The sequence below is a fragment of the Mycteria americana genome, chromosome 3 (assembly GCF_035582795.1).
Source record: "Mycteria americana isolate JAX WOST 10 ecotype Jacksonville Zoo and Gardens chromosome 3, USCA_MyAme_1.0, whole genome shotgun sequence".
Lineage (NCBI taxonomy): Eukaryota > Metazoa > Chordata > Aves > Ciconiiformes > Ciconiidae > Mycteria > Mycteria americana.
Genome location: NC_134367.1, coordinates 2,751,656 through 2,775,777, shown reverse-complemented (window position 1 = coordinate 2,775,777; position 24,122 = coordinate 2,751,656). Strand labels below are relative to the sequence as shown.

At 44.8% G+C, this 24,122-nt stretch overlaps 2 protein-coding genes across 15 annotated transcripts in view; one reads left to right on the top strand and one right to left on the bottom strand.

The window, feature by feature from the left end:
• The window catches only part of KIF13B (kinesin family member 13B), a 136,919-nt gene extending 120,362 nt beyond the window's left edge, over positions 1-16,557 (top strand). For 3 of the 5 annotated variants that reach the window (XM_075497684.1, XM_075497685.1, XM_075497683.1), the window contains exons 38-40: positions 5,934-5,996; positions 7,547-8,570; positions 11,225-16,557. In XM_075497684.1, the coding sequence (XP_075353799.1) occupies positions 5,934-5,996; positions 7,547-8,570; positions 11,225-11,517 (1,380 nt within the window). In that variant the 3' untranslated portion in view covers positions 11,518-16,557. The remainder of the gene's footprint in view (positions 1-5,933; positions 5,997-7,546; positions 8,571-11,224) is intronic. The other 2 variants (XR_012775098.1, XM_075497686.1) reach the window with 2 other exon arrangements.
• Positions 16,558-21,201: 4,644 nt separating this feature from the next.
• Positions 21,202-24,122, bottom strand: part of HMBOX1 (homeobox containing 1) — a 124,270-nt gene continuing 121,349 nt past the window's right edge. For all 10 annotated transcript variants that reach the window (XM_075497669.1, XM_075497673.1, XM_075497676.1 and 7 more), the window contains one exon: positions 21,202-22,179. The gene's annotated coding sequence lies outside the window, so the exon portion shown is untranslated. The remainder of the gene's footprint in view (positions 22,180-24,122) is intronic.

Genomic DNA, 24,122 nt, shown 5'->3' with positions numbered 1-24,122 from the left:
CACACGCCGTTGCTTAGGCTGGCATCAACCTTAAAGTAAGCGAGCACATACAAAAGTTATCTTAACAAAATGGTCTTTCCCGGTGTTGTTTTTGTTTATAGTCAGTGGTTGCCTGAGTTTCAAAAATGCAGAGACATTCCAGTCAAGGTGGTGGCAGCTAACAAAATTGCTGTCTTTGACCTTCTGATGCAAGTTTAGTAACTAATCTGGAGAATAATGAACCGCAATTAATGAAATCTGCTCTCGTATTCAAGTGTGTTTCTCAGACAGCACATAAAATAATTGAAAGAACTTCCTGCTCTCTAATTAGTTAGATTGAATTAATTTGGCATAATAGGATTCTTTATGTAACTAGCAGAACGGCTTCCGATGAAGCTGTTTATGTACCTAAAAGATTGGTTTCTGATGAAGCTGTTTATATACTTTTAAGTTAGAAAATGCCTATTTTCTCCATTATCTGATGCCTTTAAATTAATTGCCAGTAGTCTGTAAATAAAAAAAGCCAACCATTTAAACCTTTTTGGATTGCTGGAACTGCTTTTTATTTTCCTAGTCTATTCTTTAAAAAGCTTAGTACTGCGATGTGCAAAATTTAAAGCCTTACCAAAGCTTATTGCTGATGGGGAAAAGTTTAAAATACTTGTGTAAAATATGCAGGTGGATGGAGAATCAGAGTTTCATCTATCTGTGCTTAATTATATTATGTACATGCTCTTGAAGCTTGTTTCTTTTATTAACATGCTGAGGCTTTCATAGTGTGCACCAAGCAGAATTACTGTTCTTTACCTTATGACCCTGTTGATCTCCAGGAACTGCCCGTGTAATTACATTTTAGGGCATCATTGGGTGCTGACATTAAAAATGTACATATTAAATTTCAGTTTCTGTTTTTTGACATTGCTGTGGCAGAAGCACATTCCTCTGACCAATGTGCATTTGGTAAGTGGATTTTGGTCACCTTCATACTCGAGAACTTTGCTGGATGCTCAAATGTCTTTTTGTTAGCACGTGGCTTAAATGAGAGCCCTTGAGTCACAGCTACATTTAAAAAAAATAAACTATTTGAATTTCCATACGCTAATGTAATTCATTTTTGGTTTGTGGTATAGAAATGCAGACATGTGACACATGGAGAGGGCAGCTCTCAATTTTCTCTCTGTCACCTTCTGATGCAGACATAGTAATTAATCTTAAAAAATAATGAAATGCAATTAATGAAAAGCTATCTAAATAGACAAAAGCCTTTTTCTGGCAGTGCATTAAAAAATAACAGTTTCATGGATGTGCATGGTGCATAGTATAATTGCTACAGCTGACATTCCTTAATCAAATGTAAATAATGTGGCCTCGGAGAACCTTCTTTAAAACCTCGAAGGCTTTTTTCAGAGTTTCAAATAAAGAATCATTTGGATGCTATAATCAGCGTAGTTCAACAGATCCTCTGTGGCCAGCTGAGCTCGTACGTGTCTAGTTCTTGTGACTGAGTTGTTAGTGTTTTGATTTCTGAGTTCAGTTTTTGCTATCATCCTCATACAAATAGTTTTTAATGACAATAAGTATGGAAAACTGGCTTTTAAAGTTCTTAGAGCAAACCAGTGAAAGTTCTTTATGAACTAACTTGAAAATGGTTATGAATTACCCTTTTAATCTGTCTGGACCTAGGAATGAAGTAATTTAACCGCATAGAAAACGGTATGGTTAGTTTTGCATAAAGTATATTAGAAATGTGGAATTCAAAAGTAGTATTACAGGCTGAAATGTTCCACATATGGAAGGTGGAATAAGGGGTTTTGTCTGGGTTAATATTTAAATGCACAGTGTCTTTAGAGAAGAAAACAAACACACACCAAAAAACCAACGAACAAACTTGTACTGGGTTTCAGATCTCCTTTTGGAATGCAGGAGATTTTATATGTGAATGATTAATGACTTTTAAATGATTGTAAAATTGAGGGCAGAGAGGAATAGTGTCGGGGGGACGGTTTTAAAATGGGGGACCTTTTTAAAATGGATTCAACTTTTTTGGCTATATACTAGGGGATTCAGAATTCCTACTGCATTGCTGTGTATGTCTTGTGAAAGTATTTTATCCCGAGTGCTCAGAAGTGATATCAATCTACATTTAATGAAGCGACTGTTATGCCCTGCTGCAGAAGTTTCCAATAGCTGCTTTTAAATGGTGATGTGAACATAATACTGTCAGTGTGACAGTCCTTGAGCTCAGTCTCTCCTATCTGCGGATGGTAAAGCATAGACAAGAGCAGTGGAAGTTTTCTGATAATGCCCTTTTAGGATTGCATCAGCTCTAACCTTGGCTAGACCGTTTCTGGAGCTTGGAGGATAATTCTTGTACGTGGTGGCCCAGGCTGTTCTGTTAACTGCCGCTGAACTTTCTGCACATTGGGTGTTAACATTGAAGGATTTTCATCCAGTGACGTGAAGTCCAAAGGCTTTGTACTGAAGTCATCAGTCACCATTGTCAGAGGCGTTCTACAAAATGTTTAATGACATAGAAATACCAAATGTGCTTTTCTGAGCTCATTGAAGAGGTTGCCATTATATATATGTAATATATGATATTAAAAAGAGTTCATTTAGGATTAATTTTGGTGCCTCTATAAGTGGGGCGAGATACACATTTGCTTTTCCTAGTCAAGCTCACCAACGTACCAGGTTGGTCTCCAGATTGCTCTGATCACTAGTAGCAACATGGCTTTTGGTCACCTCAAAGTACGTGCAAACTGACCTTCCATCTGACCAGAAAATATGCACTCTTAGAAATCCTTATAAACTCACTGCACAGAGTAGCAGCCCTTAAGAAAAAAACAATTTTTGTTCTACAGAGATTCAAAGATGCTTTAAAGTGAATTGCTTTCATGTTCTCTCTTACTCTATATTTTGTCAACTTGGTTGAAGAAATTGTGCCAAAAATTATCACTGCAAAAGGGTCATGTTTTGCCATGGGGTAAATATATATGTCTAGTTTAGCAGTCGCTATCTACAAATGTTTAACGAGAGAATTTGGCTCTCGATTCAGAAATATTTTTCATCCAGTAAATGTCTTTGCAGATAGTCAAACACATTGTTTTCAGTATCCCCCCCCAAGTAACTTGACTCCATTTCATAACAAAGATTTGTTTTAGTACCCTTGCTACCCCAGTGAGGGTGTTTCTGCCCATCTGTTTCTTGTCAACACCAAAGTTGGGCAAGTGCCACTTCTCATAATTGCTTTTTTCTCCGTGTTTTTCTAAACATTGCTTGGCAAAGTTACTGTAGTTTTGAGATTTTTTTCATCCTTGCAGGAGGAGAACTTGATGAGGAATGAGTAAAGTGTAACGGTTTTATTTGTTTTGCTATTTGATATCAACTGGATTTTTAGATTTCAGGGATTTACATGCTGTAAGACTGAAGGCTTTTGAGAGAGAAAAAAACCCGAACACTTTCCTCTGTTTATTTGTTTTAAAAGGAGAAAAGGAAATCAAAGGAATGAGAAATATCCTTAAATACTTTTTCTTATTCCAATTCTGAGTGCTTATCTCTGGATAATAATGCTAGACCTCAGAGCACTTCCCAGAGATGGCACGTCTACTGGGAGAAAATGGGGCAAGAAGATCAAGTTGTGTTACGGTGCCAGTGTGAGAGCCTGGAGCTGCCTTTAGCTCGTGATACAAGGTCTGCTGAAAAAGGCTGCTTCCCCTGCTATAGCAGATGACAAACAGTAGCGTGGAAGCAGCAAGGACGGTGTTTTTCCTTCACGCAGCCTTTCTGAGATGCCAAAATGCAGTGCTTTTAGCATTGGAGCATGGAGATATTTAACTAGGATAATTTGAATTCAAGGGTCTTGGCTTCTCACTGAGGTTCAGCTGCACCTCTGTAGAAGGTTTAAAGTGCTATGTAAGTGCCTGCCTAGGGATTAGCCCTAATGCCCTGTGACTGCAGATATTTTTTTCATTAAAAGGTGATATTTAATAGCTTGGCTTTGCACTCCCAAGATGGACCAACCCATGGTTCAAAGATGGTTGAAGAGGAGAGAGTAAGTGTTCTGCCAAATACTCTGCTCCGTTTAACACCGTGATAAGCCTATATTAAACCTAAAATTTGCAGGGTTTTCTCATAAGAAAGTTAATCCCTCTCCTCTCTAGTCTTTGTTAAAGCGAAACACTTTGGCTGTTACAACAATTAAGCTATCCTTGCATGTCTGAGTTAATACTTAGGACAAGTCAGAGTACTCACTGCACCTCATTGCTCTAAGCTATCTCTAGACTCGGTCACAAGTCAGTACTACAGTTGCTTTCAGGTAAATACTTTTGCCTTAGAAGATTGCCACTTTATTCCAAAGGAAGCTGAAGTTCTGGAGTACGAGGTGTCTGAAAACCACTGGAGCATGAGCCCTAAAGCTGTGTTTATTTTTAGGCTTCATTGATTTGTTCTGATTTGGGTCACCCTCCGCTTCCTGGAGTGCATCTCATAGTGAGGATCTCAAAATGCTAATACCTTGTGCACCTGAAACGGAGCCGGTTTGCTCTGAACCCCACTTCACTGGTGTACTTTCAATTAGTAGGTTTAAAGACAAGCGAACCCCCTCTCTTCTGCTTTCTTTTATTGAACTGGAGCTTTAATGTCTTTACAAAAAGTTATTTTGATCCACTGTGAAGCTGTTGGGTTTTTTGTCCGTCTTTTGTCTTTTTATTTTTTTACCTTGAACAAACATGTTTTTATTTAATATCTGGCAATCTCTGTATAAATAAAAGCTGTTCTTCTCCCCCATGTTTGTTTAGTTTTGGGACAGCGTTAGTCATATTCCTGCTTTACTGTACTTAGAAAGGATGCACGAGAAGAGTACCTAACTCTTCAGCTGGAAAGTTTCAGTTCTTTAAACAGATTGTCGAATTCTGGAAATAGTTCTCTCTGAGATGAGCACTGCCTGCATATTTCTACAGAAGGAGTTCTCAAGTCCCTTGGAGAAAAAAGAAAAAAAGCAGGCTGCTCCCAAATTGTATAATATGTCGCCCTTAAAGAGCTCTTTCCCCGAAAGTATGAACCTGCATTTGCAGTACATTAACAGTGCTAGAGAGAGATGTTTCTGCCTTTTTCTCCTCTCTCCTTTTCTTCATGCTTCCCTTTCCCAAGGTTCTCCATTGAACTGGTGGTCCCTTTCACTCCTGTGTCAACGCTGCATGACAGCCCAAGTTGCCAGCTTAGCCTAAGATTTATAGTCAAGTGTCACAATTTGCTGTTATAGTCTTAGAAGAGCGATTATTTCAAATCTTTAACATAAAAACCTGAATACGGAGAAAGTGAGGACATTTGTTGTCAATGGCTTCATATCAAGCCCCATGCTATAAAAGAGAAGATACTGTTGAAGCACAGAAGCAGTTCTTCTGGCACAGGACCAGTATATTGTGATTAGCAAATGGCATGTGTAGTCTTCACCCTAGCAGGCAGTGGTGATGCCCTCTTTGAAAAGAGGATGCACAGATCTTGTTTCCGGCTTCCTTTTTGAGTTAAGGCAAACAATGCTAAAATCTAAACTGACTTAAGATACGGGAGATGGAGAAAGAGTTTTGGAGATGGACTGAAGCTGAGGATTTCACTAGCCAGACCAGTGTGACCTCAGATCTCTTTGTCATCCGGTTGCTCAGTGGTCTGTCTTTGACAGGCTGCATAAAAGAAAACTTTGTACCCTTCGAGGTTGTACTTGTAACTGCTTACGTGTTAAAATTCAGGGGTGCCTTGGTTGAGGTTTTTACCCCTTCAGAGTATGTTATCAAAATGCAGTAAAATAGCAATGCTCTGTCCTTTCTTGACAAAGGTTTATTTGTGATTCCAAAACTTCAAATACAAGTTTTAATGTTTGCCAGTTTGACAATACTTAATCCTTTAAGTGAATGATGCTCTTTTTTTTTTTTTTTTCCTCCCCCCCCTTCCTGCAGGCTGTCCCACGAATTATGGTTCAGTCTGCCAGTGTTGATGCCAGCGCTGCAAGGCTAAAACAGGTAAGCACATCCCAGGATGTGATGATACAGTTTTCATATTCACATGCCTGGAAACCAGAGGTGGCAAAAGGAACTGCTGGGTTAGCTACTTATAACCTGTTGCACTTCTATTGTTGCTTCACTGTGAGACAATTAAATGCAGTGTGTGTTGCTGTGTTTTCTTAGGTCCTGGTAAAATCTCCCTTTATATCGCTGGTTACACTTTTATATTTGAAAGCCTGGTTAATCATGTGATTGCATTAGCAGTTAACTAGCTAAAATTTAGCTGTTTTGCTGCTTTAAAAGGCAAATTGCTAGGCTCTGACGCTTTCTATAAACAGAACATGTCTCTTATTCTGAGTGTTGAGCTTAATTCTCAATTTTACATTTCAAGCCAATTCATGATATCGGCATGAAAAAAGGCTCTTGCGAAGCTGGAGAGAAAATAGACCCTATGATCTCCTACAGTTCAGCAGAACTTCAGTCTTATGAATAGCAAATCAGCTTTCTCCCACTGTGCTTTTATTGTCTTAGCAAAGTGTGTGTTATCTGAACGCCTAAAAGGGAAAGCCCAAAGAAAGAGCAGAGCTCCAGAGTCCATGTGTACACCACCCTCTCCATTCAAAAGCTTAAAATATGTCTCTAATCTGCAGGAATATTTCAAAAAACTTTTCTGTATTACTTTTCGCTTAGCAATAGCAAGCTAGCCTTTGGTTCTGAAATTCCTGTAATTCAATCAAATCTCTCTGTCTTCAAATGCCGCTTACGTTTCCAGTGGAAAAGGCACTTCAGAATAAAGTGCAAATCCTGTAGTTTGGGACACTTAACCACTAGACGGGATAAACCACAAAATTTTGAACAGCAAACAAAAATGTACACCTGAGGGTTAAGATAGGATACGTACAAATCTGCTGTCCTCCAACCACTTCTTTTTCCCCTTCATATTAGCAGCCTCCTCCCTCCTTCCCAAAGAGATTTAGAGACATCCTAATCTTTTAGAGTACATGTGCTGGCAAAAGATATTGATCTATCAGATTTAGTAAACTTTACAGCCAAGAAATACATCACTAAAATGGGCTGTTAATCTCATGAGGTGCAGTTAATTTCATACTCTGAAAGTGTGTGGTGCTGGCGGCATTGAGGTGGGAATGGCATTTGGAAACGGGGACATAAATGACAGTTTAGTTGGAGAGGCATGATTTATCAATCCTGAGAGTTAAGCCAAATAACTGTGAGAGACTTATAGATCATGGCTGTTTCACATTTCATATAAATCCTGGTATTCAAACAGCAAATGACCATTCCTGTAATATAAATAATTTTTCAGTAAATATTGGGGAACGTATTTCTTTTAGTCAACACTTTTCTTATTAATGGAAGAAATGAGCTGACAAACCTACCAGGTTTGCAAAGCTGACTTGAGATCAGCTTGCATCTTTTGGAGATTGCAGCTACACAGGGATTTAGATAAGCTGGAGGCCTTGGTACCTCCCCGAGGCCTTGTATCTGTCCTTTTAGCCCAGATATTTTGGATAACAGAGCTCCACAGTCACTATCCTCTTCTGTTTCAGATTAACCAAGAGGAAGTAGGGAAACAGCCATTCGAAACTGCAGTGCAGACATGTGAAGCAGACAAAAGTCCGGAAAAGACACCCAAAGTGCCTTTGCAGCAGTCCACAGGAGACACCCAGGTGCAGGACTCCCAGGAAGGACCTCCAAGTCCTCTGAGTGAAGCCTCCAGTGGGTATTTTTCACATAGCGTCTCGACAGCCACCCTCTCTGAAGCCCTTGCAGCGGGAAGCGATGCTGTGGCTCAGCCAGGGGCTCAAACGCCTGCAGTGAGTGACTTCCCAGCTCCCGCTGTGGCTCAGGTCTCTTCTTCTGACATGCCAGGGCACTCGGACAGTTCTTCAGAAAGCTGTCTCAGTGCTAAGAGAGAGAGTCAGCCTGCCTTCAGCCTTCAAAGTGCTCACGTAAGACCTAAAGACAGCACTGAAGTGAATGGAAATGATGCTTTGAAATCAAAATCTTGCACATCTCCTGTGACTCAAAGTGAGCAGGCAAACGATGCCTCTGTAGCCACTGATGCAAAAACCTTTCTTTCTACCTCCACTCCAAAGAAGGAGTTGTTATCCAAACAATCAATGGAGTCAGCAGGACAAGCTAGGAAAAAAGAAATGACTTCTGGGCCTTCAGAACTGGGGTTTCCCAAACCACAGATTCATCCTGACCAATTGTCCCAGCCCAGCATTGCAGCCTCCCCCTTCAAAATCCAGAAAGTCAAGACATCGGAGCTGAAGTCCTTTACAAGCATGCTGGGGACAGATCCCATGTGTTCACTAAACACAGAAGAGCAGCAAGAAGGGCAAAAGAGCACGTCCGCTGCCCGTGGACTGAACCATAATGGATCAGAGATGGCGGAAGAAAAACTGGAGGTGACTTCTGACTCTGAAGATGCCAATGAAATTCCCGAGTGGCTGAAAGAGGGAGAATATGTCACAGTTGGCGCAAATAAGACAGGCACCGTTAGATATATTGGGCCCACAGACTTTCAAGAGGGAACATGGGTTGGTGTCGAACTGGATTTACCTTCAGGTAAAATATGATCTAGACCGGGTGTAAAGCAGACAGCATGTCAGAGGTTGCAGTGTTCATTTTAACGCCGCTTTTTGATGAGGGGGGTTTCATTAGCCATTACCGGGTGCATTTTGAGAAGGGAAATATAAAAGACCTTTCCCTGCTGTAATCTTTTTCCAGTCTGCCTTTGTAAACCTAGTCTCATTGACCTCCGGCTGAATTATGTCCCTTTTCAGTTACTTCATTGGCTTCTTACAATGGAGGTAGGAATTGGGATTGCTTTTATGATGCAGCTCAGTAAGTGTGTGGTTGCAGGAGATACACCTTGTGTCCAAAGAGTTCTCTTCTGGACTTCTGCTCTGAGGATAAGAGTATTCAAAGCGCAACAGGAGTTGTGGGGTTCAAATGAGCAAAGGAACATTTAGGCTGAATAAGATCCAAAGTCTCCTAAGAGGTTACCTAGTCTCTCACAAGCTATTTTAAAATAAGCTGTAAAATTACAAAAGACTATTGGTGTGTATATATCTATATCTATGAAAACCAGTAGGAAATAATCATACATTGACTGCCCGGACATACAGATGATTTAAGGTTTCTTTCAGCTTCTCATTTGTCATTCCTGTCGGACTCTTACCTGTAGAACTGTAGACTTCCCAGAATTTAGGCTCCAATACACACTTTTTGGAAACTAGGGTGCTGTTCCTGGGGAGGCTCTGTTCATATGTGCTGTTGTAGCATGGCGCAGAAAAACAGTGACTTCAGCACAGGCCCTTTAAAGTGAGGGAGATGAAAGAAAGAGGATGGCTGGCATTTGTTCTCTGCTGGAGCCCCAGGCTTCCGAACTCCTTTCCTCTGCAGGTTCATGTCCACTTTCATGGCACTTGTTTTCTCCAAGAGTAGGCAGGATTGGGGGAAGGCAGGGCGTGCTAGTGGAAAATTCAAGACACAAGCAGTAGATACCGCTGCCTTTGATATAGTAAGAGGGTTTGGTTTACCAAGGGCACGTAAAGCTCCTTATTTAAATCCTTTTAACCAAGCTGTAGCATTCCAAGTCTGCAGTGCAGGCTCTGTTTGGTGAATCAGCACGTCCCGAGGAGTTGCCCATGCTCGTGTCTGCTGCACGCTTCCCTGGGATTGGAGCCGTTCACCAAGATAAATACTGGGTCAAGGATCCAGAACTCCCATTAAATGAGCGGTTATCTTCCCTGCGCATGGTGTGCTCATAAAAGCTAAACTGGACGGTGTGTTTTCAGCTGGTTTCGGAAAACTCTCTGGAGTTTGCCATCCTGGAAAGCAAACTGTAGCTCTAATCCCTTTGAAAGTTGTAGACCCGATTCTCAGTCCTGAATTCATGCCTTATATATATATAAAAAAATATATATATATATTTATATTTACAGGTTCATTTCAATTTGGAAAGTCACCTTCCCTCCCTGTCTGGCTACTCTAGTCCATAGTGCTAATTCTGTTAAGCTGTTTGCACGTACCCGGTAAGCATCAGCTTCACTGTCTGTGGAAGAGTCGAACAGCCATGAGATTTTTGGTCTGTTGAGGACTCAGTTGCTGATGTTACTGGATATTTTTTTTCCCTTCTGTTTCCACAAGGATTAAGTCCCTGATTTGTTGGAGCATAACTGGCTTCTAGCACATCTGGAGCTTGACTTGGGAAATACGGTCACAAACTTCTATCTTTGTCACACTACAAACGGGTAGAAGTCCAGGTCCTTGGCCACTTGAGGGTATATTGGACCCAACGCGGTAATGGTGGTAGGGAGAAGGAAACACCCGTAAAACAAAAGGGGTGACCTTATGTCATTTAAAGAGCTGTTGTATCTTTTCATATTGCCTTTACAGATGGGAGCGGTCTCTGTCCCGGTACTCAGAACAGTGATTGTGAGAATTTTAAATGATCTAAAGGGAGAAATAGAAAGATCACAACAGCATCAGTGTAAAGAAATTACTCTTTCTGTTCTGTGGAGCTTTTATGACATGGAAACAGTAACTCTCCTCAACTTCAGACTCTCATCAACTCAGAAAACCAAAAGCTCTTTTAAATGTCTTTTTTCCTTCCTTCCTGATAGTTTGCTAATGCATCTATTGCTGAACTGATTATTTAACGCTTTTGGTGAAATTAAAGAAGTCTCCTGAATAGCAAGCGGGAAGGAAGAATAAGGTGGAGTGTCCCATTTAGACTAACTGGCTGAATGCAGTGGCTTTGCTGGTGTTCGGCTGTGAAGTGTACTGGTGTCACTGGAGCACAAGGAGCCACCTGAATCAAGTCCAGCCTTCTGCTGTCACAGGCAGCTGCTTCCTCTACTCTTATAATTTTATCAAGTTCAGATATAAAACCAGCTGATGGGGGTTTTTTTATCTTCACTCCTGTGGGAAGGCTACTCCTGCTTCTCTACTCCTCTGGTAGTTGGAAGACTTGTCTTTATGTCAATAACCATCTCAATCTTCAGATTTGTTTGCTCTCCTACCAGCTTTGTCCTCCAGCACCCATAGTGCTCTCTCCTCCTGGGTATTTACCTTCATGGTGTGCTCATAGAGAACAGTCGTTTGCCCTCTCAGCATTTTCTTCTTGCTTTCTTCTGGTGTCCTCCTAGTAGCACACCATATGCACAGAATAAAAGCCATTTTGTCGATCATCTTTCTTTCTTTTCTTGTCAAAGGTAAGAACGATGGCTCGATTGGAGGGAAGCAGTATTTCAGATGCAACCCAGGCTATGGATTGCTTGTGAAACCAGGCAGAGTTAAAAAGGCCACGGGACCAGCAAGACGGAGGAGCACCGGATTGAGGTTGCAAGGAGGAGCTGCTGCTGAGAACAGGAAGAGTGGCAACTTCTCCGGCTCGGCCTCCAACCTGGCTTCGCTCACAGCCCTGGCGAAATCAGAAGGAGGATCCACACTGCGACTGGAGAAGAGCCAGAAAAATGCGGAGAACAGGAAATCCTGGGCAAACTGAGACAGCCCTACCCACTGCAGCAAACACCGTGCAACGCAGCCAGGGGAGCAGGTCTTCAAGCTTCGGGAAGCTAAACCAACCATGTGAACTTCTAGTTTGTGGCAAACACTAATGAAGGGTTTTTTTCTCTGCTTTGGGTGATTGACATGTTAATTCTTTGCCTTGTCACGGTGCTGGATCTACGTCCTTCGTTTCCTGTTACGAATTGTGACGCTTCAGGGTATGACTGATGGCAGCCGGTGAAAGCTCGCGGCGGTGGGTGGGTGTAAGCTCTGCTCTCTTCTGCCTTTCAGAGAAGGAAGGAGACGCGTAAATTGTTCAAATTATGGCATGACTTTCCAATAGCTCCCAAATACTACCCACGCACTGGTGCTTCTCTCGGTGTGACTGGCAATTCTAAAAAAAAAAAAAAAAAAAAAAAAACAAACCTCCCCAAAAGAACAGTTCTTTTCTAATTTCGTAAGAGCTGTGTCCATATCGCATAATACGTGGTGAAAGGGCAAGGTTATAATGATTCCAGACAGCCAGAGATGCGAACATAAAACTTTATTTGGAAATAAAGAACCCCCAAACCCCTTTATTTAAAGAAGCAACAGCTCTCTGGTTATGTGACCTGAGACCAGTGCCTGCTTTGATTACTGTCCTGTTGTCCCTCTCTCCTTCTGTGGAAATCAGCACAATCTTTCCGGCTGATTTGTTGGGAACGGGAGAAGGCCCATGACGCACTCCGTAATATTTTTTTTTATCCCTTCTTTTTAGGAAAGAGGATAGTTGAGCGTATTTGCTGTCTGTAATCTATTTAACGTGTGCTCTCACCATGACAGGATCCTCTCTCTCACTTGCCCCAAAGTGGCAGGACCTTCTTCTTGTAGGTTCTGTCCTGTGGGCCAAGAGGATTTTTGCAGAGATATCGGCACTTAAATGCTTCCGTGTTCCCACCCAGCCTTTGGAAACACTTGGATTTTTACCAGTTAGGCAAAGCAGAGGGTCGCTGTCCTTGTAAGGGGATTAATCCAGTCTATTTATTTTTATTTATTATTTTAAAATATGAAATGTTTGCGCTTTACAATCATCCACTGCCTGACGTTGCACAGAGGAGCTCCACTAGCACCATACCGAGCGTCGATCCAAAGAGGAGGTGCCTCCGTCGCCAGCTAAACCGTCCCAGCGGCACGCGAAAGCAAACCCGGTTGAACAGCGGAGGAGTCGTCCCCAAAATGAATCTCTCTTGAAAGTGGGAGGTTTGGGCTGGCTTTTATAAAACTTGATTTTATTTTTGGTAACCCTTGCTAGTTTTTAACTGCCTGTGGCACAAATTCCATGTTACTGTACATGTGTGTATGTATACATGTGCACATATCTACGTACACGCACTCATTTTCTCACAAATCAAGAAAGGCCACAGACTTTTATATTCTGAGCTGTTTATATCCTGTTCAGTCATCACGGGGGGATTGGACGGCTTGAGCAATAGACGTTTTATCTACGTGGGGAATATTTAGGATGCTAAATTAATGATTAAATTTTAATACGTATCTAGTCGCTGCCCATGCTGCACGTGGGCATTTAAGTGCCTTAGCCATCTGGTTCAGAGGTCCAAGGGAAAGATACATTGTCATCAAAGGAGATAGGGATGCTTAGCGAGGGAGATAATTATGCTGATTTACTGTAATTAATATCATTTATGCAGAAGGAATAAAATTAAAATAGAAACTAATCTGTAGCAGAAATAAGTGGGATGGGTTACAGCGCAGCATGCATAGTACTGCCAGGGATTTGTATATCCTTTCAGCTTTGTGTAACTAGTTTCAGTGTTTCCTAAATTTTCGTAAAGAAATCTTAATACAAAATGTACAGACCAGCTTTTAAAGATATTTTTAGTGTACAGTTTTTCCTCCTTTTCCTTTGCACAAAGCTCCTGCCCATTCAAGCCGAGACGACGGGAGAGATTTAGTAACAAGTAAGTCGGATGCTAAAATCCTGGGTTTTAAAATTGCAACTTTTTATAGGCACAACTCATGCAACAAAACGATGTTTTGTTTTGGGGTGTGATGGGTCTTGCTGATGAAAGACCACCCGCTAATTAATCTGATGCATCTTATACTGCCTTGTAAGTTTTCTAAGACCCATCTTTACCGTTTTTCTAATTGCACTTTGTTCTGTCTGATGTGTTGCAGAAAGTTAACTAATGTGAAACAGCCCCCTGACTGATAGTTGGTTGGTTGGTTTTTTTTTGTCTCAGCATTTCATTTACTGGATTTAGGGATATCTGTAAAACTTCTTGATGTTTGCTAGGTGGCCCCTTTGGGGGAGATATGAAGGGAAGAACCTGTCCAAGTCCTTTTGAAGCCTCTTTTCTTGCACCGCTGTCTCTGAAGACTGGACTTCTCCGGGACCGGTGTAAAGGTATCCAAGTCACAGCAGTGAAAGGGTCAAGCAGAAGGCAGTTGGGTTAATAGTTCACTATTTATGCTACCCATTATAAATTCCTCTGGCCGTATTTGTACTACAGCTCTGACCACGTAAGGACATATTTTGGTGTTTGCACATCTGGAGCACGTGGTCGGAGGCTGCAACCGACTGATACGGGGTGGATTTCCTCTTCCACCCACCCTCGGTCATGTTACAAAACCGTGCTCTCCATATTTAGAGGGGTATGAAATGCAGTTTGGACATAACATACTCGCTGCCTCCTCCAGGATAAATTGTCCTGGAAGCAAACATCTTAAATATGGCTGGTATGTTTTGAATGGATGATTAGCATGACAAAGTGCTCTGTTAACAGAGCACCTGGTTGACTTTGGTTGAGGGAAGATTTTACTCGTAGCTCTCTTGGTTTTTACAGTCTTGTTTGACTTTTGAAACTAAACCTCTCCTCAAATCCCACCCTGACACCTGCCCCAGAAAAGAAGCCGTGCTAACCGAATCGCCCCGATGCAGCACAAGCTCCAGAAAGCCAAACAAATCAAATTCGGCCATGAGGACGTTCTTGGAGGACTTCTCTGACTCCCTCCTGCTCACCCCAGCTTGCCTGGGCACGCGAGGTTTCTTCTAAAGATACTTGCCGAGATTTTGGCACAGTGAGTGCACATCCCTCTACTCGAAGCCATCTGTTACTCTGCACCAGCTAAGCCAACTAACCAGAAAACAGTTTAAAACCATAATGAAGGTAGTATATAGATTTTTTTTTTTTTTAATTATTATTGATAACATTAGAAAAACTCTATGCTCAGCATAAAGGAGGAGGTGCTCTTAACTGGAACCGCCCAGCAACTGAGGCTGGCGTGTTAATAGCTATGCATATTTTCCAAGATTTTCATGCACTTTATACAGGGAAGAAGAAGAATATTTAATGCAGGAACTGTAATTTGTAGCGAGTGTCTCATCTCCTGTGTCTGCTCAGTGGTGCAAGCTTGCTTTCTGTATCCCTGAACCATGGATGGGTCTCGATTCTGGGTGTAGAAAATTGTGTTGGAAATTGTGGGAAACGTAACGGTCTGAACCGGCGTCCGCAGCTCTGCAGGCCCCTTCCTCGGCACGGGGTGCGGGGTTCTGAAGCGTGGTGTCGTTTGCTCCGAGTCAGCCAAGAGGATGATATTTTTTTGAAGGAACTTTTTTGGGTTTTCTCAAACCAAGCCAAGACTTTTTCCTGTGTTGTGTTCAGCTTTCTCCTGGTGTTTTGATCCCTATGTCCAAAATAATACCTGTTCAGTTCGAGGGCCTCAGCCCTTCCGTGTTTAATGATGTAGTTTAGTTGAGGAAAACGAATAGAAACGAGTTCTGTGTGGTAATACTGCCCGAGTCCTTAAGAAGAGAGTTTTGTCAGTGGTTGAGCTGCTCGCACTGCTGCCCGCGAGGCGGGATGCTCAACACCTCTCTGCTCTCCTACGAACCAAGAAACCCCCCTTCCTCCTGCCCGTCAGTCACGGAAACCTGTACGAAATGAGCTTGGCTGTACAGACCTGTTTGTACGGTAACGGAGCTGTTGAAGGGTCTTTTCTGTGGTGATGCTTGTGTTGTCCTTACGCTGGTACTGCCAGTTCTTTGCACAAGAAGTTCAGTTTTCGCAGTGCCTTACCCCTGGGTCAGCAACTAACGCAGCGAGGGGCTGGAGTTCATACCGGCCTCGAGGCTGCCTAGCTTTTAGGAAAGGGAGATCGTGATGAGTAGAGGTGCGGACTGGTCACGCTACAAAATACTCTTGAGCTGGGGTCACAGATAAGTGTCTTGTTCCTAGATCTCCTTTATCCATCTTTGCTTTGGTTTCTGCGCTCTCCACCCTCCTCCTAAACCACCATCGTATTTTTCACCCCCAAGAAAGCCTCGGCTGCCGCTGTCTGCCCGGGAGCCCCTGCCTAGGCTGGGTTCGGCTGCCGGCAGAGCCTCCTGGCGCAGCCTGGCTAAGCCTTGTCCTGGCTCTGGCACCTGAACGCCGCAGCGGAGAGAACAGGGACGTGGCTTGGGGCTCCTTAAACCCAGCGAGAGGGCGCAGAGCGGTAGGGACGCGTTAAAGACATTTCCCCTTCGCCGGCCTTACCCACTCAGTAGGAGCGATGCTTTTGTTCGGCAGGAGAAGGCAGCTGCTCTCCCCTCGCTTTCCCCTGCCAAACTGATTTTGAAGCTGATACGGGAGCCGCGCTCCGAGCAATAACCGGCAGGGCGTGAATCAGCGCGTTCCCGCCTCGCTTCAGACATCCTTGTCTTCAGTGCCGTTCCTCCCCGCGCGCCCCGGGCGTGCTCGTCGCAGCCGACGTAGGGTTTGCTTTTTTCACCACCGCTAACGTCCGCTGTGTCTTGGGAGAGCCTTTCCCAGCTCGTCTTTCTGTTGATTTCTGTAAATGTAGTGGGTCTGTATATAAAGAGTGGCTATTTACGCTGTGGTATTCCGTGTCGATCGGTGTACTTCAAATGAGCTAAAATCCAAAGATACTTTGTAATGAGCTGTAAAGTTTTTAATTATTTCTGTACAATACTAAATTACTGTAATATTGTATTATACATGCAACGCAGCCTGCAGTACCTAAATAAACATCATCTTTAGAGCCGGTAAGTCTGCGCTTTGTTAATCCACTTTGTATCAGCAAAAGGTTTAGATGCATTCACAGCCCGACGATGGAGCAGCATTGCTCGAGGGTGCCAAGATCTGTTTCAAACAAGACTTTTGCCCTGTTGCCTGCAATTTAGGGACCTTCCCATCGATGAGAGAATCCCGCAGCTTTGCCTTCCCTCCATCCTCCCTCCTTTTTGGTGCTCAGGAAAATAGCACTTTGCCTGCATCCGTTCAGGTGTGGCAACCCTTGTCACAGGGTGGGCGTCCATGGAGCTGTGCTGAGCCAAGGGAAGGCTTTATTTAACATCATTACGCTACTTTATGCTAAATAAAAGCAGCTGGAGGTCTGGTTGTGCTCCCCCCACGCTCTCCAGCTGGCGAGTGTCAGACTGGGCAAGGGGTTGTTGCTGCTGGCCATGCCCTCAGTCACTGCAGTGATTTTTTTCTTTCCTCCGCTCTTTCTGTTCCCCTACGGGCTGTAAAAACCAACTGCGTGCAGCCCCCCAAAACTGGGCAGACGTCCCCAGTGCTTTGGGGGCGGGGAAGGCGGGTGCTGGCTGGGATGGGGCAAGTTTTGCAGGGAAACTGCTTAAAAATCCACGACCTGGTTAGTGGGGAGGGAGCTGGGATGTGGCTTGTTCCCTTTGGAAAACCAGATCAGACTGAACTTGGTGCTAACGATTATTTTAAGGTGATTACAGCCTGGTGTTACCTGATTTCCCCAAAACTGTACAAGATGCAGCAAGCAATGGATGCAAAGACGGGCTCCTCCAAGGAGCTCAGCGTTGGTTTGCGCCGGCCAGCCCCCAGGGGACGGGACAGCAGCTGCTGCCAGAGCCGGCCTGTCCTGGTTATGAATTCACAAGAACTAAGATGTAAGGTGGAAGAACTGATTTATTTTATGATTGAGGGTTCAGGTGGGGTAAGAACCATGAGATGGTCTGGGGGTTGTCCAACCACTGGTGTGAAAAATAAGAAACTCCCTCGGAGCAGCCACGTGCTTCCCGGCGGCATCGCTGTCCATGGCAGTAGAAGATGGCAGCAGTTGCTGGCGTTGCCCCATGGACGTGAGGTGCAGCATAGAGGAAGGAAAACTGCAAATTCATTTCCTCTGCAGTCAAGGCAACTCGTGTCACACGGGCCGGGAAGCCATGCAGTACGGTTGTGTTGCTTAGGGCTGGGGTGTAAAAGCTTTGCCTCTTATAAGAAAAGAACAACAAAACAAACAAGAAACCATCTCCCCGTTGCTCACCGGGGCGTTCTGCCTCACGGGGTCCCACCACAGCCCCGGGGCTGCCCGGCCGCAGCCTCCTTGCACTGGTGCTGCTGAAGGCATCGGCCGTTGGGTTGTGTCACGGGCTGGGGGTTTGGGCAGAGTAGTGAGAGGCTGGGCAGGCGCCTCTTACAGATTATCAATGTCTCTAATTAACGTAATGGAAGGGAATCAGCAAACCTGATCACTTTAAATTTAAAAAAAAGACAAAACAAATAACAAATTCCCCATGCTGCAGCCATCCCTCCCTGGCCCTTGCAACCCTGCGCCAGTGCCTGTCACTCAGCGCAGCTGCCCCGTGCCGCCATCTGCTCACCTCGCTGCTTGCACCGTGGGTCAAACCGCTCGGGACGATGCTGCAGGTTCTCCCTTCGCGCTAAACGCACGCGCCGGTGCCCAAGGAGCGGCCGTGGTGGCACGGCGGGATCTGCCGCAGGCAGGGAGGTGCCGGTGAGTCACGCCAGTGCTTAATGGAGCCCCTTGGTGTGTACAAGCCTTCACAGGCAGGAGCGCTGCCAAACAACGCCCGCGTTGGGCAGCCGGCCTGTGCCCTGCCCTGCGTCTTCTGTCCCAGAACCCCCCCAGCGCAGGGCGGGAGACGTCTTCCTCGTGTCCCTGCTGCTGCCTTGCACGTCAATGAGCCCTGGGTGCTGCGGGGCCCTGCGGAATGGGGGGGAGGGAGGGTGCCCAGGGCCTTTTCGCCCTTGCTGTGGTTCAGGGGGTTATTCCATAGGCACAGGCAGAGGCAGGGGGGCTGGGGCTGCAGGGAAGCCTGCTACCACCAACCCTGCCGGCCCAAAAGGCCTCAAGGTGAGGAGAAACCCAAGGCCCCCAACCAGTGTTTCAGGGCAGCACGACGTCCTTGACCCTCCCGCCCTGGGGCACAGTTTTGGCTTTGGCTTTGGCAACGTTTTTCTCCAAAACACGGCTTCACATTGGAAACAACTGGCCGGGTTTGATGTGGATTTTTTTTATTTGGGGGTGGTTTTGTTTTATCTTGTTGTGGGTTGTTTTTTTTTTTAAGCAACAAACGTTGTGTTGATTCCACAATCCCTCCTGAAAGTCATTTAGCAAAGGATATTTTTATCGGTGTTGTCTTGCAATCAGTGCACGAAAATACAGCTGCTTTTTTTTTTTTTTCTTTAAAGCCACTTCCCTTTAATGTTTTACCTTCTGAAAAAAAAAAAAAAGATAATCTTTGGCTGAAACACAGGAGCCTTTTGAAGTGCCGTTACTTTGTTCAAACATCGCTCTTCCTGGAAGGTGGTCGTAACACCTTCTCCACACCGCAACCAGCTCTGCTTTCTGTTCTTCAGCCAAAGCTGTTTTTAAAAGGCACCGATCAAAACGAGCAGGAAAATAAAAAAAAACACCAAACCACAAAGAACACCTTTTCCCCCCCTGCTTTCCTTCAAATTAATACCAGTTTCATTGTCCTCACTTGTCGTCAAGCCCTTTGCCACAAACAGGCAAGCGGGGAAGTCACCCCCAGAGCCGCTGGCGTGCAGCTGGGGGAGGCAGCGAGGGAAGGAGGGGACGGGGGCTCCGGCTTGGGGGGGGTCACCCATGGGGTGACTCTGCTCGACCCTGGCTGAGCCATGCGAGGAGATGCTCTGCCATGAGCTGGGCAGATTTCTATGGGGGATTTTTGTTCACCTTTGGACACTGACCTGTGATGAATGGTTTGGGGTTTTTTTTTTGGTGGTTTTGTTTGGTTGGTTTTTTTATTAAAGAAAGATGTGCCCTGATCATCTAGTTCCTTAGGAAAAGAAAAAAAAAGCCCCAAAGGGTCTGGAAGCGGAGCTTTTTGCAACGCACAGGCCTCTGGTGGGTGTGTATTTTTTTTTTTTAAATCTCCAACTGGAGCTTCTCTGCATTCCTGGTTTTCATCTGTGAAGCCGCTCTCCTTAGGAAGAGGCTCTGCACCGGCACCTGCTCACGCTGGGAAGGGCCCCCCCACTCCTGGCCTCTGTGTGTGGGTCCTTTCACATCCCCCCCAAAAAAAGAGCTGGGGGACTTGGGCCCCGGCAGTCGGCAGCACCATCAACTCCTCCATCGTGGCCGAGTTGTTCCAGTGGGTCACCCTTATGACAGAAATGAGACTGAAGTGAAACGTGTTGGGGATTAACTTGTAACGAAACCAAACCCAATGAGAAAAATCATCGAAAGCCAACCGTTCTGGGAGCTTAGCCTTCAAGGCAGCCCCACGCTCCCTGGAGGTTCGGTTCCCCCAGCCCCAGCTTGCTCCCTCCAGAACCCCCCCAGCTAACACGGCAGATCTTCAGCTGATGACGGGGGCGAGATATTCCCCCCCCACCCCAGTGATGCCCGAGAGGCACAAGGACCAGTTTGAAAGGTGCTGCCACCCCAAAGGTACACGACTCATCAGCCGCAGCTCCAATGCACCAAGAGTTGCCCTGGCCCCTGTCTTGGGGGTGGCCATCCTGAGCAAAGCCCCAACATCACCCTCAACCCCTGGCTGCACATAGGGATTTTAACCAGCATTGCAGAACCCAGACACCATTTCAATAAATAAATCAATTGCCATGATATTAAGACTCTGCTACCTGCTAAGTCAGACACACCCGCTGCAGAAACTCTTCTCCCGTTTTTATGAAGCTCTTCCTCACCCACCCCGCAGACCCTGTTTGGAGACCCCTGAGCTACTGCGCACAACCAGGCCAGGATGAAAGGGCAGCCAACGCATCCTCGTGCCTTTGGCTTCTCACAATTACACCTGTACTCGTTACTCCAGCATCTTTTCAGTTTTATTACCAAATGGCCCCAAAGTCCGAACAACTCCTCGAGCAAGAGCCCTTCCATGGCAGGGTGGGACTCAAAGGGCCCTTCTCGAGGCTCCCGCAGCCTGGCAGGGGAGCTTTCGAAAGAGAAGCCCGCCTTTTTGCCTTGCTTGCACCACCTCCTTGGCCGTTACGTTATTGTACCGTGACCAATACCTTTACTTGTGAGCAGCACCAGCCCGCTCAAAGAAGTACGACCAAACTCTACTCTTAGTATCTTCTTTCAGTGAAGAGAGCCCCAAGAGACCTCGGGTGTCAGCCCACGCCTCAAACTCCAAGGAAGCGATGCCACTGCTTCAACTGCACCGCTGTTGCGTCCACCACCTTCGTCCCTCCCAGAGACCGTCCTTACACAAAAGGGAAGGAAGGCACCAAGACTTAGGTCTTGCTCAAACGAGTTAATATTTTCTCCATTTACCAAGTTGTCCAGACACGTTTTAGGCCTCGCTTGTGTCCACGGCTTCTCTAGGGCTTTCACACCCAGACAGCTTTGCACAAAAAAGGACTATAGAAGAAAGGCATCGTTGTTGAGTTATACATTTTTATTTTCTAATAGGTACAATACTAAAATAAACACAAATTAAAAAAAAGTTTTATTAAAACAAAACTGTACAAAAAAGCAGTTATACTACATTTTAATTACAGAACAGTCTACTGTCCAAAAGGCACTAATCCAGAATAGGAGATACAATGATACAGGACTCATTTTAACTATTTTAATCAATACAATAGAGCACTTGTTTCTCTGTCCATTCACATATAGAAACAAGGACTTTTGCTACAGTCATTACACATTGTTATAAATATGAGCCCTACATGTAAAGATGCAGTATCGCTCTCCCTGGGCCAAAATTCAGCTCAAACAATGTTAGAAATTAAATTTAAAAGAAAATAAAGAAAGAGAGCAAAGGACACAAGGGAAGAAGTTGCTCCTCCGTACTTCCGCAGTACCTGCCGCCTGAGGAAGATGTGACAGATACTAACCCTCACCTGCATTTCGGAGACGGGAACACTGAAGCACGCAGACAGGACCGGTTTGCCTCAAGGCTCTGCAGCAAGTTTGCGGTGGGACTGGAAGGTGAACCTCCATCACCTCGTGCCCAAAGCTTTGCATTAGTTTATCCGCTCCGTCCCGTTTTAGCTAGTTCCCCTTCGACCCCCCTCTTTCCCTGGGTAGTTCTCCGCTCTAATGTGTGACCAACGCTTCCCAAGTGCGCCAAGGGAGAAAAACCGTTGCTTTTCTCCTTGCGGCAAATGATGGAGCAGACCCACTCGGCACCTTGCAGATAAATGTAGTGATTTGGAGAAGATTTTAGAATATTCTTCTTAAAAATCAGTATCTTTACTGCAAGGGCATCAAGCCATGAGAAGACGGACCTCATCAAATAAGGCTGCTGCAAGCGTTCTTACAGCAATGGACCAAGCTGTCATAAAGCCACTAGAGATGCCCACGGCTCACGTGCAACTCCGGGGATGGAAGGACGCGTCTGAAGCGGCACAGGGGAAGTTACAACCGATGACCTTGCCAACTTGCCTTCCTGAAAGCAAAAGTACACTTTGGCAGCGTGCAGACAGCTGTGGGGAAGACGAGCTGCCCGGGGCACCTTCCTCCATCTTCTTCCGTGGTGGTGTTACCTGAGATTCGCTCCCCTGTGACAGACAGTACAGCTTCCCTGGCTGCTTTTCTTCCATAAGGAACTTTAACCCAAGGATCTGTCCATCCTCTCTCCCAATCTACGCTACTTCATTCCCACCCCCGCCCCAAAGATTCAGGCTCAGCACCAGTAGCAAAGGTACTACAGACCGTGGATGGTGAAAAGCAATCGACCAGCGCATGAATATTTGACATTACTATTCGGAGCAACGACACAACGCGCCCATTAAATGCCAGCGTGAAATACATAGTCTTGAAGCTGAACGAGCAGCCCTTGTTACGGTCAAGACCTAGGCGTATTCGCGGGGTTTGGTGATGATGCGTGGCATCACCCGACTCTTTCACGGTGGAAGAGGTTTAATGCGCGGGCGGGAGAGAGATACTGCACCTTTCGAACAGTGTCATACACATAAGACAAAGACAGGCATCTGGATGTTAACAAAAATAAGTAACAAAGAAATATGATTAAACAAAATCTTTTCTCACATCATCCTATACTACATCCTCCTTCTGCTTAGCAGAAAATTGTACGTACACAAAAATACAAATACACAATTTTGTAGAACAGTCTGATTTTAATATATTTATATATATTTATATTTATATGAGTGGCAGGTTAGTTCATTATATAGAGCTTTTTGCACTTTTGGCTCATATGCAACAAGGCTTTATAAATTCAGCTTTAGCTTTCATTCAGGTTTTATAGCTTCTTGAACATTTGTTTTCACATTTAAAGCAGCATCCAATTTGCAAGAGGAGTTGGTGGTGGCTACAGCAAGGATCAGGTCAAGAGGTTATTTGGGGGTGGGGGGGAGGAGAATATACATTCCAGTGTGTGTGTGTGTGCGCGCGCTAGTGCTCATGTAAAAAAGAAGAACAGACTGTGAACATACGACTCTAGGATACCATGTTTACCTCTTGAGGTAGGCAGAACACCTACAGCAGATGAGACACAGGTGCCATTTTCGTCGGGGCACATGGCGGGAGAAACAAATACGCGAGCGGAAGATGCTGACAGAGGAAGGTACAGACACGCAAGAACCCGCTGGTGAGCTACGGTGACCAGCAGAGATGGGACACAGCTCATCCTATTTTATTGATGCGTTTGGTTGACACATGAAGTAACCGCAGGCGACTGCCAGCCCTCCAACACACACAGTGCTACCACTACAGCCACGCTCGCTTGCCCTTACCGGAGATGCAAGGTTGATACGACACCCCCCGCCCCGAGTCAACGTGACAGCGGGACAAAACTAAGACGCACAAAATCTTGACGTGAAAACCGCGACTCCCCGGCGCTCTGCTAGGGGTTTCGTTTGGGGGTTTTGCTTCGGTTTTTTGTGCCTCTGATAGCGTTCCACTGTCTTTTCACTTCTAGGTTTGCAACACTCACTACTACATTAATCGTTTTTCAATTACAACCACTGTTACTGACAATCACTTGGTTTAGGGGGGAAAAAAAAAAAATCACTGTTAAAAAAGGCATCTCTAGAGCAGGGCGACGGTGCAACGTCGAACGGTCCGTGTGTATTATAGGCTCCACAAATACTTTATTTTCATTAATACCCCAGCAATAGATTCCCGTTTGATCATTGCTTATATCAACACCCATCAACATCCTACAAGCTAATTTTCTGTTCTCGGCAAAAGAGAAGTCCTTATAGCTTTTCTTGCCAACAGTAATTTCCTAGGCTTTCCCAACTCATATGTTATTAAGTTGTCAGAGTGAAAACAACATTTTGTTACTAATGAAAAATAAAACATCTACATATGGATTGCTTTCATTTTCGGAATCCTTAAGTGGTACTAATACATCTTAATAGTGTT